At 48.4% G+C, this 14,219-nt stretch overlaps 1 protein-coding gene and 1 pseudogene across 5 annotated transcripts in view; one reads left to right on the forward strand and one right to left on the reverse strand.

Annotated features, from left to right (window-relative positions):
- The window catches only part of FRMD5 (FERM domain containing 5), a 368,282-nt gene that overhangs the window by 27,557 nt on the left and 326,506 nt on the right, over positions 1-14,219 (reverse strand). For all 4 annotated transcript variants that reach the window (XM_011941172.1, XM_011941169.1, XM_011941170.1 and 1 more), the window contains 3 exons: positions 10,923-11,020; positions 7,159-7,282; positions 3,511-3,598 (listed from right to left, as the gene is read on the reverse strand). In XM_011941172.1, coding sequence (XP_011796562.1) covers positions 3,511-3,536 — 26 coding nt within the window. In that variant the 5' untranslated portion in view covers positions 3,537-3,598; positions 7,159-7,282; positions 10,923-11,020. The remainder of the gene's footprint in view (positions 1-3,510; positions 3,599-7,158; positions 7,283-10,922; positions 11,021-14,219) is intronic.
- LOC105511097 lies at positions 12,948-13,428 on the forward strand (annotated as a pseudogene). Its single transcript, XR_001001666.1, has one exon. The product of XR_001001666.1 is annotated as a 60S ribosomal protein L32 pseudogene (transcript).

Below are 14,219 nucleotides of genomic sequence, written 5' to 3' on the forward strand. Positions count from 1 at the left end.
TCCTGAAGTTGGAGTGCTGTCAGGGCCAGGGAACAGATGTAGCAACGGACTGCCAGTGGTTTGCTTCATTCTCTTCCTCCAGCAGCTGTAGGCTTGGGCTGCTGGGGCTCTTGCCAGGAGCTGGGGGCTGAGGGTCAAGGCAGAGAATGCAGGACAGCCTTGTCCTGCACTTTCAGAATTTGGGTGTTAGCTAACAGGGCTCTCTGGCTGTCCCATTCAGCATTTGTAGAATCTCCTCTTCCTGGTCCAAGGGCCAGACAAGGACATTCTGGGCAGAAAGAAACCATCAGTGTGCATAGGAAGAACAGCAGCTTCTTAATCAGTCCAGGGGACAGAGCCTAAGCTAGAGCGTTATTCTGCTCTCATTTAATTATCAAAATGATTCCTCTTCTTCTGTCCTCCCTAGGGCTGCATACCCCAGATTCCCTGGGCCCAGTAATTGCCTCTCTGTTAATAGAAATCATCAGTATTTATTACACCAAGTGTGCCAGGTTATTTCAGCTCTTCTTGTAGCAGCATTAAGGCGAGCACTTGATAGCATATCACTCAAGCGACTCTACTAGAGTAAAGGCCCCTGAACGGTTCTCTTTGCTGAGAGAGCTGAGGGGTCATAGTCAGAGCCTAATGAGAGGAGCTGAGGGGCTTTGTGTGGGGTCTGCAATAGGGCCCTGGCATGGCCCTGGGTGAGGAACAGGCACAGGGCTCAGGAACAAGAGACCTGAGCACTCCCACCTTCCCCCAGCAGAAGTCTCCTGGGGGTTTCTGTTCTTCCATAGGGTCATAACAATGGGTAGTAACTTGAGTTCAAATTCTTGCTCTACCGCTCAGGGCTGGTGAACTTTGGCCTCCTGGAATGCCAGTCTTCTTAGGTACAAAACAAGGAGAATGACATCTACCTCCCAGACCTGGTGTGAGGATTAAATGAGAAAATCATGTGAAAAGACTCCACTGAGGCTGCCATGGGAGGCATGCTACAAACATCTCTTCTTCCCTCCCTCCCTCTTTCTTTCCAGGAGTTGATGCTGTGGGATTGAGAGGGCATGACATATGTAACTGGGCCGCAACAGTGCCTGGTATGAATGCTGGTTCCTCCCTGCAGCCTCTTCAGCCTCTCTGCATCCAATGATGGACAAACTCACCCAAGACAAGGCTGAGACATGAGTCTCACAGTCCTGGGGTGCCTGTGTATTTGGGTTGGAAACCAGGCTGGCTGCCACTACAGCTTCCAGACTCCCATGGGCAACAGTGGAGAATCCCTTTTCCCCCTTTAGTCAGTGTAGTCCTCGGGCTCGCTGTCTGCCCATCCCTATGTCTTTTCAACCCTGCTCAGGGACCCGTCTCTGAAGAGGTGGATGCTATGTGTGGTCTCAAGGGGACTGGGCAGGTTTGGAGTCAAATGCAGAGGTAACCTGGCCCCTTCTGACGGCCATATCTTCAGGCAGCTGTCTTTAAGGTCCGGGAGTGACTCAGCAGTTCAGGGAGAACAGTTATTGAACACATACTGTGTACTTTCAAGTGAAGCTCAGAGAAGCTCCCCAAGGCCCCAGTCAACAGGGGATGGGAACTGGAGCCCAGGGCCAGCTTATCCAAAGCTCTCTTCACTCCTGTGTGGGTGCCCCGCGAACAGTATCGGAGCAATTTATGGAGGGGTTTAAACTGCATCTGTCACACAGAGGACATTGTTTAGGAAGTTTTGCTAATGTGTAGATATCCAAATGTCGATTCTCTGGTATAACAGGCACGAATGTGTTTTCTGACAGTGTGGCCCCAAGAACACAGGGGTTACTTTGCAGCAGGCTGTGCTAGTGGATAGGGAACTGTGGGGTAGGGAAGATGACCAGGGTTTCTGAATGTCAGGATGTTCTCAAGGTTCATAACTCCTAGGCAAGAATAAATCACCATCTTCTCACCAAGGGACGAAAGGACACTGCTCCGTCCCTGTCACTGTGCCTGTTCATTCCTGTTTTGTTTTTTTTTTTTGATACAGACTCTCGCTCTGTCACCCAGGCTGGAGTGCAATGGTGCAATCTCAGCTCACTGCAACCTCTACTTCCCGAGTTCATGCGATTCTCCTGCTTCAGCCTCCTGAGTAGCTGGGATTACAGTCATGTGCCACCATGCCTGGCTAATTTTTGTATTTTTAGTAGAGACAGGGTTTCACCGTGTTGTCCAGGCTGGTCTTGAACTCCTGACCTCGTGATCAGCCCACCTTGGCTTCCCAAAGTGCTGGGATTATAGGCGTGAGCCATCGTGCTCGGCATTCCTGTTTGTTATGGGCTATACACTGTGCCCTCAAAAATTCATATGTTGACATCGTAACCCCCAGTACCTCAGAATGTGACCTTCTTTGGAGACAGGATCTTTATAGAGGTAATTAAGTTAAACTGAGGTTGTCAGGGTGGGCCCTAATCCAATATGACTGGTGTCTTTGGAGAAATCTGGACAGAGACATGTACAGAGAGAAGACAGCGTGAAGACACAGGCCGGTGACAGCCATCCACAGGCCAAGGAGAGGGGCCTGGAAAGGATCCTTCTCTCAAAGCCCACAGGAGGAACCCACCCTGCCAACACCTTATCTTATCTCAGACCTGCAGCCTCCAAAACTGTGAGACAAGAAACTTCTGTTCTTTAAGCCACCCAGTCTGTGACACTTGTTACAGCGGCCCTAGGAAACTAATAGACTATTCTTTTAATTTTTGCTTGAAACTTAGTATCCCCTCTCCAGTTAGGAAGAAAACGTTGATGTCTTCCTGTTCCTGACTGACGTTGTTTCCTTCAGATCAGCTTGACGGTTTTACTGGTGATACTGGACACACTCCAGTAATGGAAAGAGAGAGGCAGAAATGTGGAGAAACTGAGGTAGAGACCAGCAGTGTCAAAGCAACAGGGACAGGAGGTGACATGAAGGGCCACAGCCACAGAGAGAAACCGGAAGAGGCCATGGGTCTGCACAGGCCTTGGCAGCGACTGGCTGCCCCCGCTCATCTCCAAAATGCCAGATGTGTGTGAGTAATTACAGAGGTTTTCTCTGGGCAGCCTCCCTGCCTGGTTCCCGTCTATCCCTCACAGGCGCATAATGGAATTAAATGTGACTCCACTGCAGTTCTGTGCAGTGACTTATGCCACTGTAGTCAATAAAACCCACTCTTGGAAAGAAACTAGATTACAGGTCAGGAAAGGATGGGCAGTCGCTGAGCCGCCTCTGATTGTTCCCTGTGGGGGGCCTTCCACATCCCTTCTCTCTTCATTTCTATCAAATTACCCACTAGCTTTGGATTTGTTATTTAGATTGACTTTGCCTCGGTTCCTCTGACATTGATGTGGCACCAGAAAATTATGCAGCATGGGATCCAGAGGAGTTTTTAAAGGAGGCATTTTCTCTGACATCTCACTGAAAGTGCCAGCCATGTAAATGTTGAAGGGGGCCTCCAAGCGCAGGCATGGGGGCCCTTGCTCCTGATACCTCCTAGAGGAGGAAAGGTCACGGAGTCTTCAACCAGGGGGTCTTACCTTACATGGGTGAGGATCCACTCCATATGTTTCCAATGTCTGTGCTTTTCTTAAGAAGTTCAGCTCTGATGTTGCTGGTGTTTGACCACTGGAATAAAGAAAATGAGATGGTTTCAAGGTGTCTTGTTCCCACAGGTTCCTCTGAGGTAACTCTCTATGAAGACGTGCTCAGGGTGAGCCACACATCTCAATGTTTCTAGGGTGTGCTCCCTGCTTGGTTCTAGGACCAACTTCAGAGACTCCTGCTAGAGTCTCTGACTGTCTTCAAACGTTTTCAGAGTGAGGCAGACTACATAATGAATTACTTGGGCTGAGTGTGAACAATGGGGAGGGGTGGGGGCTGTGCCGGCAGCACCTTAGCTCTGAGATTCCCATTACTGGGAATGCAGGGCCCACTACTTGGGAGGCTGAGGTGGGAGTGGGAGGATCGCTTGAGCCCAGGAGTGCAAGGTTGCAGTGAGCTATGGTCACAGCCCTGTACTCTACCCTGAGTGACAGAATTAGACCCTGAAAAAAAAAAAAAAAAAAAGGATACTGATTTTTCTGTGGTATTTCACAATTTAAAATACTATGGGGTAAAACAAAATACGTCTGTAGGCTGGAGGCAGATCATAGGCTTCTCATATGTGATCTGATCTAGACTGAAATATAAAGAAGGGGCTCATATAGCTGGGTGAGCTATATGAAAAGGGTGCCACCCAGCCCTTTTCCTTTGCCAAAAGGAAACACAGGAAAGTAGGGTGAGGAGAGGCAGAAGGAGACAGTACTGAGGTCCCATGCTCCACAGCAGCTGTCTGTCCATAGGGTGATGACCATGAAAAAGACAGACACTGAAAAAGGGAGAGATCAGCTCCGGCTCCAGGCCATCTGAAGGGGCCTTTGGTATCACCCCTTCCCACTGCCTCTTTAGCAGGTGTGTTGATGGGCTCATTGCAGACCCAGTGGCAGAATCACCATCAGGCTCTTGCCTGGGTCCAGAGCCCTGCAAAGCAGATGTACTTCTACAGATACAGGGTTGGCTCTGGTGAGGAGGGGCGGGCAGCTTGTGAAGTCAACATCTCTGATGGCTGGTGGGCAGGACTGCACATTGCTCATTTCTAAGCTTATCATTTGCCTCAGGTGATATGGCCAGGCAGGAAGATAAGCTGACCCCAAGGAGAAGCAGGCCGGATTCCCCCTAGTGTCCCTCTGGAGAGGCATCAGTCAGGCAGCATCTTTATGTGCCAGTCTCGTGCTACTTGCTGGAAAATATAGGAAGAAACACAGTATACAGTTTGTGCTCTCAAGAGCCCATATCGCAGCTGCATAAAGGAAGCATGGATGTATTTTTACATTATGAAGACAAGGCAGGACCTGTGGAAGAAGTACCTGTGGAAGGGGGTATTACTATGAATAAAGACTTCTGCATCCACTAGCATACCTGAGGCACGTAAGGTAAGTTTGGAAAATATTTGTGTGGCAAGCAAAGGGCTGGCTAGAGCACTGCTTCCCTTTCCAGGGAGTGTCCTTGTTTGCAGGGGGAGTGGGCCCTGGGGGCTTCATTTACCCCTGGAGTTGGCCCAAACCTTCAGGGTCCTCAAAGCGGGCATCATTTCCTGGGGGATCCCCTGCTTTGAACACCTTTCTGGAGGGCTGTCCCTACTATTCTGATGTCTCCTAAAGCCCTTCAAGCAGTTCCAGCACATCCCTGATCTCTTTGAAGGAACCTTGAGGACACTGCCCCCACCACCACAAGCCCGTGTTTATTCTGATTTTTACCACAAGGGGTCGCTATTCCCTAACAGAGTGACTCGAGGAGCCGCGGGGTCCTGCAACCGGGAAGGCACACCCAGGGAGAGGGGCGGGAAGCATGCAAGATTCCATTTGTTTGGTGTTGCCATTCCGCTGGGAGGGTCAGGAACCCCTCCTGTCACAGAGCATGGGCAGAGGGGTCTGTTTACAAAGGCGAAGGAGGCTTTGGGTTATGTTTGTTGGTAAAATCATTGAGTGAAGGGTTTCTGGGGGCCTGTGGTTAGGGAAGGAACAAGTTGAAGCTTAGTATTAGCATTAGAAATATCCAGCTCTGCTCCCTGTTGCCAGGCGTAGTCTTTCCTCCGAACAGTAGATACACAAATCTTTTAAAATATTTTTTAAAAGCTGTAATGTATTATAATGACAACATAACTTTTTTTATTTTTATTTTTTTGAGACAGGGTCTCGCTCTGTGGCCCAAGCTGGCATGCAGTGGCATGATTCCAGCTCACTGCAAGCTCCGCCTCCCGGTTCAAGCGATTCTCATGCCTTAGCCTCCTGAGTAGCTGGTATTACAAGCGTGTGCCACCACATCTGGCTTTTTTTATTTATTTACTTTCATTTTTAGTAGAGACAGGGTTTCTGCCATGTTGCCCAGGCTGGTCTCTCGAACTTCTGGCCTCAGGTGATCTGCCCTCCTCCGCCTCCCAAAGTGCTGGGATTACAGGTGTGAGCCACTGCGCTTGGCCAACACTGCATTCTATATCCCTTTTTTCCTCAGTTTGTCAGTTTGGGGAATCTGTGCTGTACACCAAGTGGAGCCCAAACATCCTATTGCTGCTTTTAAAAATCAGGCTTTGTAGAAAATCCTACTTCATGTGTGTGAAAGACTGCATTAATGCTGTTTTATGGTATTCAGCATATTCTGGGCAAAGTGAGAGACGCTGAGAAAGATGAGGCGCCACCCTTGAAGCCACGTCTCCTCCACTTCCCTCTGTGCAAAGTCGGGGACTCCAAGTAGGGTATGGTGGGGGGCCTGAGTTAGGCAGGGCTGAGGACATAGTCCTGAACCAGAGCGCTCCCAAGGCACCCTCAGCATTTATGAATCAGCTCCATCCTCCGCTGAGAAGCCACCTGTCACACTGTCACAGACTGAGAGCAGAGGCCTGCCCTTTTTCACATCCTCACTCAACCTCTCCTTTTCCTTTCTTTCTTTCTTTTCTTTTCTTTTTTTTTTTGAGATGGAGTCTCGCTCTGTCATCCAGGCTGGAGTGCAGTGGCGCAACCTCAGCTCACTGCAACCTCTGCCTCCCGGGTTCAAGCGATTCTCCCACCTCAGCCTCCGGAGTAGATGGGATTACAGGCACCTGCCATCATGCCCAGCTAATTTTTGTATTTTTAGTAGAGATGGGTTTTCACCATGTTGGCCAGGCTGGTCTTGAACTCCCGGCCTCAGGTGATCCACCTGCCTCGACCTCTCAAAGTGCTAGGATTACAGCCATAAGCCACCGCACCCGGACTTTTTCTTTCATCTTTTTTCTCTTATGCAGTTTCCTTTGTGTTTATCTTTTCCTTTTCCCCAGTTCATGCTTTCCTCTGTATCTTCATTAAATACCTTAGTGAGGTAAATGCCTTTCAAAAGCCAATCCCTCTCTGTTTCCCCTATAACACAATTCTCCCTTGTCTTTAAAGCTTCAGCCTATATCGCTCTTCTTGGAGAGGGAGCCCACAGGGCTTGTGCTGTGACTTGTGCTGTCAGTGTATCACTGACAATGGTACATCCTGGGGTCAGGAAGGCTGGGGAGTATCACTCTGTGTCAGTAAACAGTCTGCGAGAGCGGAGGACACGTTGTGGAGCCTGTGTGCTCAGGCTGTGAAGAAGCCACAGTGTTCTGGGCCTGACTAAGTGCCACGTACCTGAGTTCTGTCTTGTGAATCTCGGCAATTTTCCTTTCCAGCTTCTCTGAATGTTTAGGGAAAAACTGGAACTTGGAGCTGTAGCCTTCAGGGTGTTTCCCTGAGTCATAATCCCCAATCTCCGCTTTCAAAAGGAAGGTGGAAGAAAACAATTATGGAGACACGTAAATCATCATTGACAAAGCAACAAGAGATTAGCACACAGAGCAAAAGCCAAAATACACATCAGATTTACAGGAAACAGTGGATTTTGAGCACGGCTGTCAGCTGGGCAGAGGGCAGGCCCTTCAGGAGCATGTCCACCTTTGTTTTCCCAGATGCACACATTGGGTTGGCATTCAAGTCTATGCAGAGAGACAGAGAGCTGGCCTTGTGTTCTGAGGTCACAAGTAAATTTACAATGAAAGAGCAGAGGCCTGCACTATGGTCCTCATCCATTCTGCCATGAGAAGAGGGTCTAGGAACAATGCTCTTTGTGCAGCACAGGAAATGGTGAGCTTGATCAGAAAGGGAGATCCTCTTGGGCCTCAGCCAGATCAGAGGTCTACATCCTAGTTTGATGATGTTAGCAGGGACACAGTAAACTGATGAATGAGCTGCGATCCAAATTCAGAACTCAACCCTCAGTTCAAATCAAATCAAATTAATAAATTTGAATAAATATTCATTAAGGGCTGACCAGGTGCCAGGTTCCTTCAAGCGGCCTGCAGAGTGGGAAGCCTGGCTGTAACCAGAAAGTATCATTGAGTTCAGAAGCAGCAAGTTCTAAGGCTCATTTCTCAAGTCCCTGCCAGGTATGAGCCTTTCTCCTCCAGCTATTCACAGAGAGAGTTTATCTCTCAACCTGATGAGATCTCAGAGCAGTAAACTTTAGGAGGGCAGAAGACTCACAGTACTTTCCACACCCAGGTCAGAATCCAGCCTTTTCCACGTGAAACTCTCCACAGGGAGGATGATGGGTATGACAAAAGAAAGAGGAGGGGCCAGCTACTCTGTGGGTGCCCTTTTTCCTTCCCAGGTGAGAGCCACAACCACTTCAGATGTGAAGTCTTGAGAGAGAAGTAAATATTAAGACGAAGACGTGCCCTCCTCCCATGGCTGAATATTATACTTGTGGCTTGTACTTTTCCACTACAAACCTACTCACTGTGTCTTCCAAATTACTTGGGAACTTCTACTGTTATCAAGAGACCAAAATCTGAAGTCTGGGGTGACCTTGAGCCTTGGAGTCTTTTTTCTTTTGAGACAGGGTCTCACTGTCACCCAGACTGGAGTGCAGTGGCATGATCATAGCTTGCTGCAGCCTTGACCTCCTGGGCTCAAGTGATCTGCCCACCTCAGCCTATAGCTGAGACTACAGGTGCACACCCCAGGCATGGCTAATTTTTTTTTTTTTTTTTTTTTTGAGACAGAGTCTCATTCTGTCACCAGGCTGGAGTGCAGTGGCACGATCTCAGGTTGAAGCTATTTTCCTGCCTCAGCCTCCCGAGTAGCTGGGACTACAGGTGTGTGCCACCACACCCAGCTAATTTTTGTATTTTTAGTAGAGACAGGGTTTCACCATGATGGCCAGGATGGTCTCGATCTCTTGACCTCGTGATCTGCCTGCCTCAGCCTCCCAAAGTTCTGGGGTTACAGGCGTGAGCCACTGCGCCAGGCCTAATTTTTAAATTTTTTGTAGAGATGGGGTTTCACTCTGTTGCCCAGGCTGGTCTCAAACTCCTGGGCTCAAGTGATCTTCCCACCTCAGCCTTCCAAAGTGCTGGAGTAACAGCTGTCAGGCACTGTGCCTGGCCCAGAGTCATTTATATTGATTTTATTTAGAAAGTTCCAAGTGGAAAACATCAAGGTTGGGCATCAAGTACTTTTTTGAAGAAAAACGAATGATTGGGTAAAACTATAGAAAAGACTAGAGTTTAAGACTCGACTTAGGTCAGGCCAGACTTTCTCTTTAAAAACAAAAGGGGCATTCAGGAGTTCGAGATCAGCCTGGGCAATGTGGCGAAACCCCATTTCTACAAAAAAATTAAAAATTTAGCCAGGCTCGTGATGGCACGTGCCTGTAGTCCAAGCTATGTGGGAGGCTGAGGTGGAAGGATCACTTGAGCCCAGGAGGTAGAGGTTACAGTAAGCCGAGATTACGCCACTGCAGTCTGGCCTAGGGGACAGAGCCAGATCCTGTCAAAAAAAAAAAAAAAAAAAAAAAAAAAAATATATATATATATCAAAGGGGCATCTTTGGGTATCTTAAAATTATTAAGTACCTGCTGGATTCCCCATGTAGATGATTTTAAAAACAAGAGTCTCAGAAGTCAAAGTGGCAATGGGCTAAATTTTACATACTTAACACAGGCAGCCAGCCGTGATATTTCTAGTGCCAGAAGGACTTTAGTTTCTTATTGGCAAGCACTTTCCAAGTTCTCTGCACAAAGTTGCTTCTGGGATTTCCAATTAAGAATTCAGATTCTTTGGGGGAAACTTAATCATTTTCGTGCTATGGTCCAAAATGATCCAGTACTAATGGCAGTTTCAGGCCTAGGGACTAAGAGAAATCTAGGAAGTGGCACTTAAGTGTGTCTGCATCTCAGAAGGGGATGTGTATGAAGAGTGCGTATGTCTCCTACTGTTTTGCAAAAAAGCCAATCTGGGCATCAGCTGCGTAAGCCTCGACTCTTACTTATTAGCCTGTTAGGAAATGTGCTTGTTACTTGGAAACACTTTCAACTTTGAGCACACTGAACTAAAAGGTTTCTGAAATAGATACTAGAATTCTAAGATGCTTCTTATCTTGGAGATTTGCATAAGAGGGTGGGAAAAAAAATTAAGCCTAATTACGCTCCAGAGTCTCAGGGACTTTCTCAACCAGGGGCCCAGGGCAAATCCCTAAAACAGAGTCAGAATGACTTTAAGGGACTGGTACTAAGATCTCAGGCACAGTTTAGGGTTGAGCGTTCAGTGTTTTCTGGCTCTAGGAAATCCAAGCAAAATCCTCTAACTTGACTGGGTGTGGCAGCTCACACCTGTAATACCAGCACTTCCGGAGGCTTAGGCAGGTGGATCACCTGAGGTCAGGGGTTCGAGACCAGCCTGGCCAACATGGTGAAACTCCGTCTCTACTAAAAACAAAAAACAAAAAAAAAATTAGCCAGGCATGGTGGCATGCACCTGTAGTCCCAGCTACTCAGGAGGCTGAGACAGGAGAACAGCTTGAACCCGGGGGGTGGAGGTTGCAGTGAGCCGAGATCACACCTCTGCACTCCAGACTAGGCGACACTGTGAGACTCTGTCTCAAAAAACAAAACAAAACAAAAAACTACAAAAAACCCCTCTAACTTGAACTCTGTTTCAAGTTAGATGTTTGTTTATGTATTTATTTATTTGGAGATGGAGTCTTGGTCTGTTACCCAGGCTGGAGTGCAGTGGTGTGATCTTGGCTAACTGCAACCGCCACCTCCTGGGTTCAAGCAATTCTCCTGCCTCAGCCCCCCAAGTAGCTGGGACTACAGGTGTGTGCCACCACACTGGCTAACTTTTGTATTTTCAGTAGAGACGGGGTTTCACCATGTTGGCCAGGCTGGTCTTGAACTCCTAACCTCAGGTGATCTGCCCACCTCAGCCTCCCAAAGTGCTAGGATTACAAGTGTGAGCCACAGCAACTGGCCTAGATACTGTTTAGATTCAAGAAGGAGTCATCAGTGGTAACTGAAAATAATGTAATCAGTACTTGGCATGAAAAGCAAAATTATCCTGTCAAAAGTCATTACCTTGAAGGATGTAAGCTGCTAACAAGGCAGCATCCGATGTTTTACAGAGGAGTCGGCCATGGTAGAGATCTCTTTTGATCTGGAGGAAGACTAAATACCTGGAGAGAAAACAGAGAATGAACTATAAAAAGATTTCTTTGATTGCTTTAAAGACAGAAATATGTGATGTAAGCCTATCAAAATCTTTGTCAGAATACTTTTACTACATTAAAAAAAATCTTAAAACATATTGTAGAACAAATACATTCTCCATTCCCCTGGAAACTCAAGTACTTTGCCCTAAACTGACTTGAGGTTCAGTTCAAAATATGTCAGTTTCCTCCTGTAGCTCAAAACAGAAATGGCTCTTTCCTGGTAAAAGCATCACCCCCAGTGCTGGGCTTTGGAAGGAGCCAGCCCCAGTTGGTCCGGTGCCGAAAAAGAAAACTATGCCATCAGAGACTGGCAAACTGGGCCCTTATTTGCCTTGGATGCTGGCTGATGTTCCTTCTTAAGTAGAACGGCTGGTGAAGGAACTAGCCCAGGAAGAATTCAGTCTCAACTTGCCAAGAAAATCTGTCCATATGTGGAAACAGCTTGCAGTTACCAAGGTAAACCAGACCTTTGAAATGAAATAAAGTGTAAGAAGACTAAGTCAGCCAGGCGCGGTGGGTCACGCCTGTAATCCCAGCACCTTGGGAGGCCGAGGCGGGCAGATCACGAGGTCAGGAGATCAAGACCGTCCTGGCTAACCAGTGAAACCCAGTCTCTACTAAAATATATAAAAAATTAGCCGGGCGTGGTGGCAGGTGCCTATAGACCCAGCTACTCGGGAGGCTGAGGCAGGAGAATGGCCTGAACCCAGAAGGCGGAGCTTGCAGTGAGCTGAGATCGCACCACTGCACTCCAGCCTGGAGGACAGAGTGAGACTGTCTCAAAAAACAAAACAAAACAAAACAATAAAAAAAAGAAGACTGAGCCAAGATTGTGCCACTGCACTCTAGCCTGGGCAATCGGAGAGACCCGGTCTCAAAACAGATGCAACAAGGGGCACTGGTGAAGGAAGCATACAAACGAAGCAGAAACCTGGGACCAGCACCTCTTTAAATACAGAAAGCTGTTGCCTCAGGTGAAAGCAGGATATCAAAAACAAGAGCAAACAGTAGCTGACATGTATTGAGGACTTACGATCTGCCAGTCCAGGTGTTACACACTTTACATGCAATATCTTATTTAATGTTCACATAACACTTTGAGATAGGTATATTATCCCCATTATTCCAGATAGAGAAGCTGAGGCTTTAGAGATTTTCTCATGGATATACAACTAAGTGGAAGAGCCAGGATTCAACTTCAGCACTGTGAGACCCCTGAACTTGGCTCTTCATCACTATGATATTCTGCCCTCCTTGTGTGTCCGGAATTGGTGGGTTCTTGGTCTCGCTGACTTCAAGAATGAAGCTGCGGACTCTCAAGGTGAGCGTTACAGTTCTTAAAGATGGTCTGTCCCCAGTTTGTTCCTTCAGACCTTCAGATGTGTCTGGAGCTTCTTCCGTCTGATGGGTTGGTGGTCTCGGTGGCTTCAGGAGTGAAGCTGCAGACTTTCGCGGTGAGTGTTATAATTCATAAAGGCAGCATGGACCCAAAGAGTGAGCAGCAGCAAGATTTAATGCAAAGAGCAAAAGAACAAAGCTTCCCCGGTGTGAAACGCGACGGAGCCACTTGCCGCTGCTGGCTCAGGCAGCCTGCTTTTATTCCCTTATCTGACCCCACCCACAGTCTGCTGATTGGTCCATTTTACAGAGAGCCGATTGATCTATTTTACAGAGAGCTGATTGGTCCGTTTTGACAGCATGCTGATTGGTGCATTTACAAACCTTGAGCTAGACACATAGTGCTAGAAGGAAAAGTTCTCCAAGTCCTCACTAGGTTAGCTAGATACAGAGTACTCATTGGTGTATTTACAAACCCTAAGCTAGACACAGAGTGCTAATTGGTGTATTTATGATCCTCTAGCTAGACATAAAAGTCCTCCAAGTAAGGTGGCAGCCATCTCCTCCTCGGCATCATGGCCGCCCTCAGACCCCTTGTGAAGTCCAAGATCGTCAAAAAAAGAACCAAGAAGTTTATCCGGCACCAGTCAGACCGATATGTCAAAATTAAGCGTAACTGGTGGAAACCCAGAGGCATTGACAACAGGGTTCGTAGAAGATTCAAGGGCCAGATCTTGATGCCCAGCATTGGTTATGGGAGCAACAAAAAAACAAAGCACATGCTGCCCAGTGGATTCCGGAAGTTCCTGGTCCACAATGTCAAGGAGCTGGAAGTGCTGCTGATGTGCAACAAATCTTACTGTGCGGAGATTGCTCACAATGTTTCCTCCAAGAACCGCAAAGCCATCGTGGAAAGAGCTGCCCAGCTGGCCATCAGAGTCACCAACCCCAATGCCAGGCTGGGCAGTGAAGAAAATGAGTAGACAGCTCGTGTGCACGTTTTCTGTTTAAATAAATGTAAAAACTGCAAAAAACAAAAACAAAAACAAAAAAAAAAAAGTTCTCCAAGTCCCCACCAGATTAGCTAGATACAGAGTGCTGATTGGTGCACATACAATCCTCTGGCTAGATATAAAAGTTCTCCAAGTCCCCATGTGCTCAGGAGCACAGCTGGCTTCACCTAGTGGATCCTGCACCTGGGCTGCAGGCGGAGCTGCCCACCAGTACCAAGCTGCACCTGTACTCCTCACCTCTTGGGCTGTTGATGGGACCAGGCACCAAGGTGCAGAGGGTGGTGCCCGTCGGGGAGGCTTAGTCCGCTCAGAAGCCCACGGCAGTGGGGGAGCTCGGACATGGCGGGCTGCAGGTCCCCAGCCCTGCTCCGTGGGAAGGCAGCTAAGAATTTGAGTGCAGCGCCAGTCGGCCAGCACTGCTGGGGGACCAATGCAACCTCCGCAGCTGCTGGCCCGGGTGCTAAGCCCCTCACTGCCCTGGGCCAGCGGTGCCAGCCGGTTGCTCTTTGTGCGGGGGGCCACTGCGCTGGAGCCCGCGCCCGCCAGAACTAGCAATGGCCCAGGAGCACCCTGCGCAGCCCCGGTTCCCGCCCACACCTCTCTTTCCACACCTCCCCGCAAGCAGAGGGAGGCGGCTCTGGCCTCAGTCAGCCCAGAGAGGGGCTCCCACGGTGCCGTGGCAGGCTGAAGGGTTCGTCAAGCGCCGCCAGAGTGGACACCGAGGCCGAGGAGGCACTAAGAGTGAGGGCTGCTAGCACATTGTCACCTCTCACTTGCACTATAAATGCTTTGCAGTTTCACTAGTTGGATGG

This window comes from Colobus angolensis, unplaced genomic scaffold, assembly GCF_000951035.1.
Source record: "Colobus angolensis palliatus isolate OR3802 unplaced genomic scaffold, Cang.pa_1.0 Scaffold199, whole genome shotgun sequence".
NCBI lineage: Eukaryota > Metazoa > Chordata > Mammalia > Primates > Cercopithecidae > Colobus > Colobus angolensis.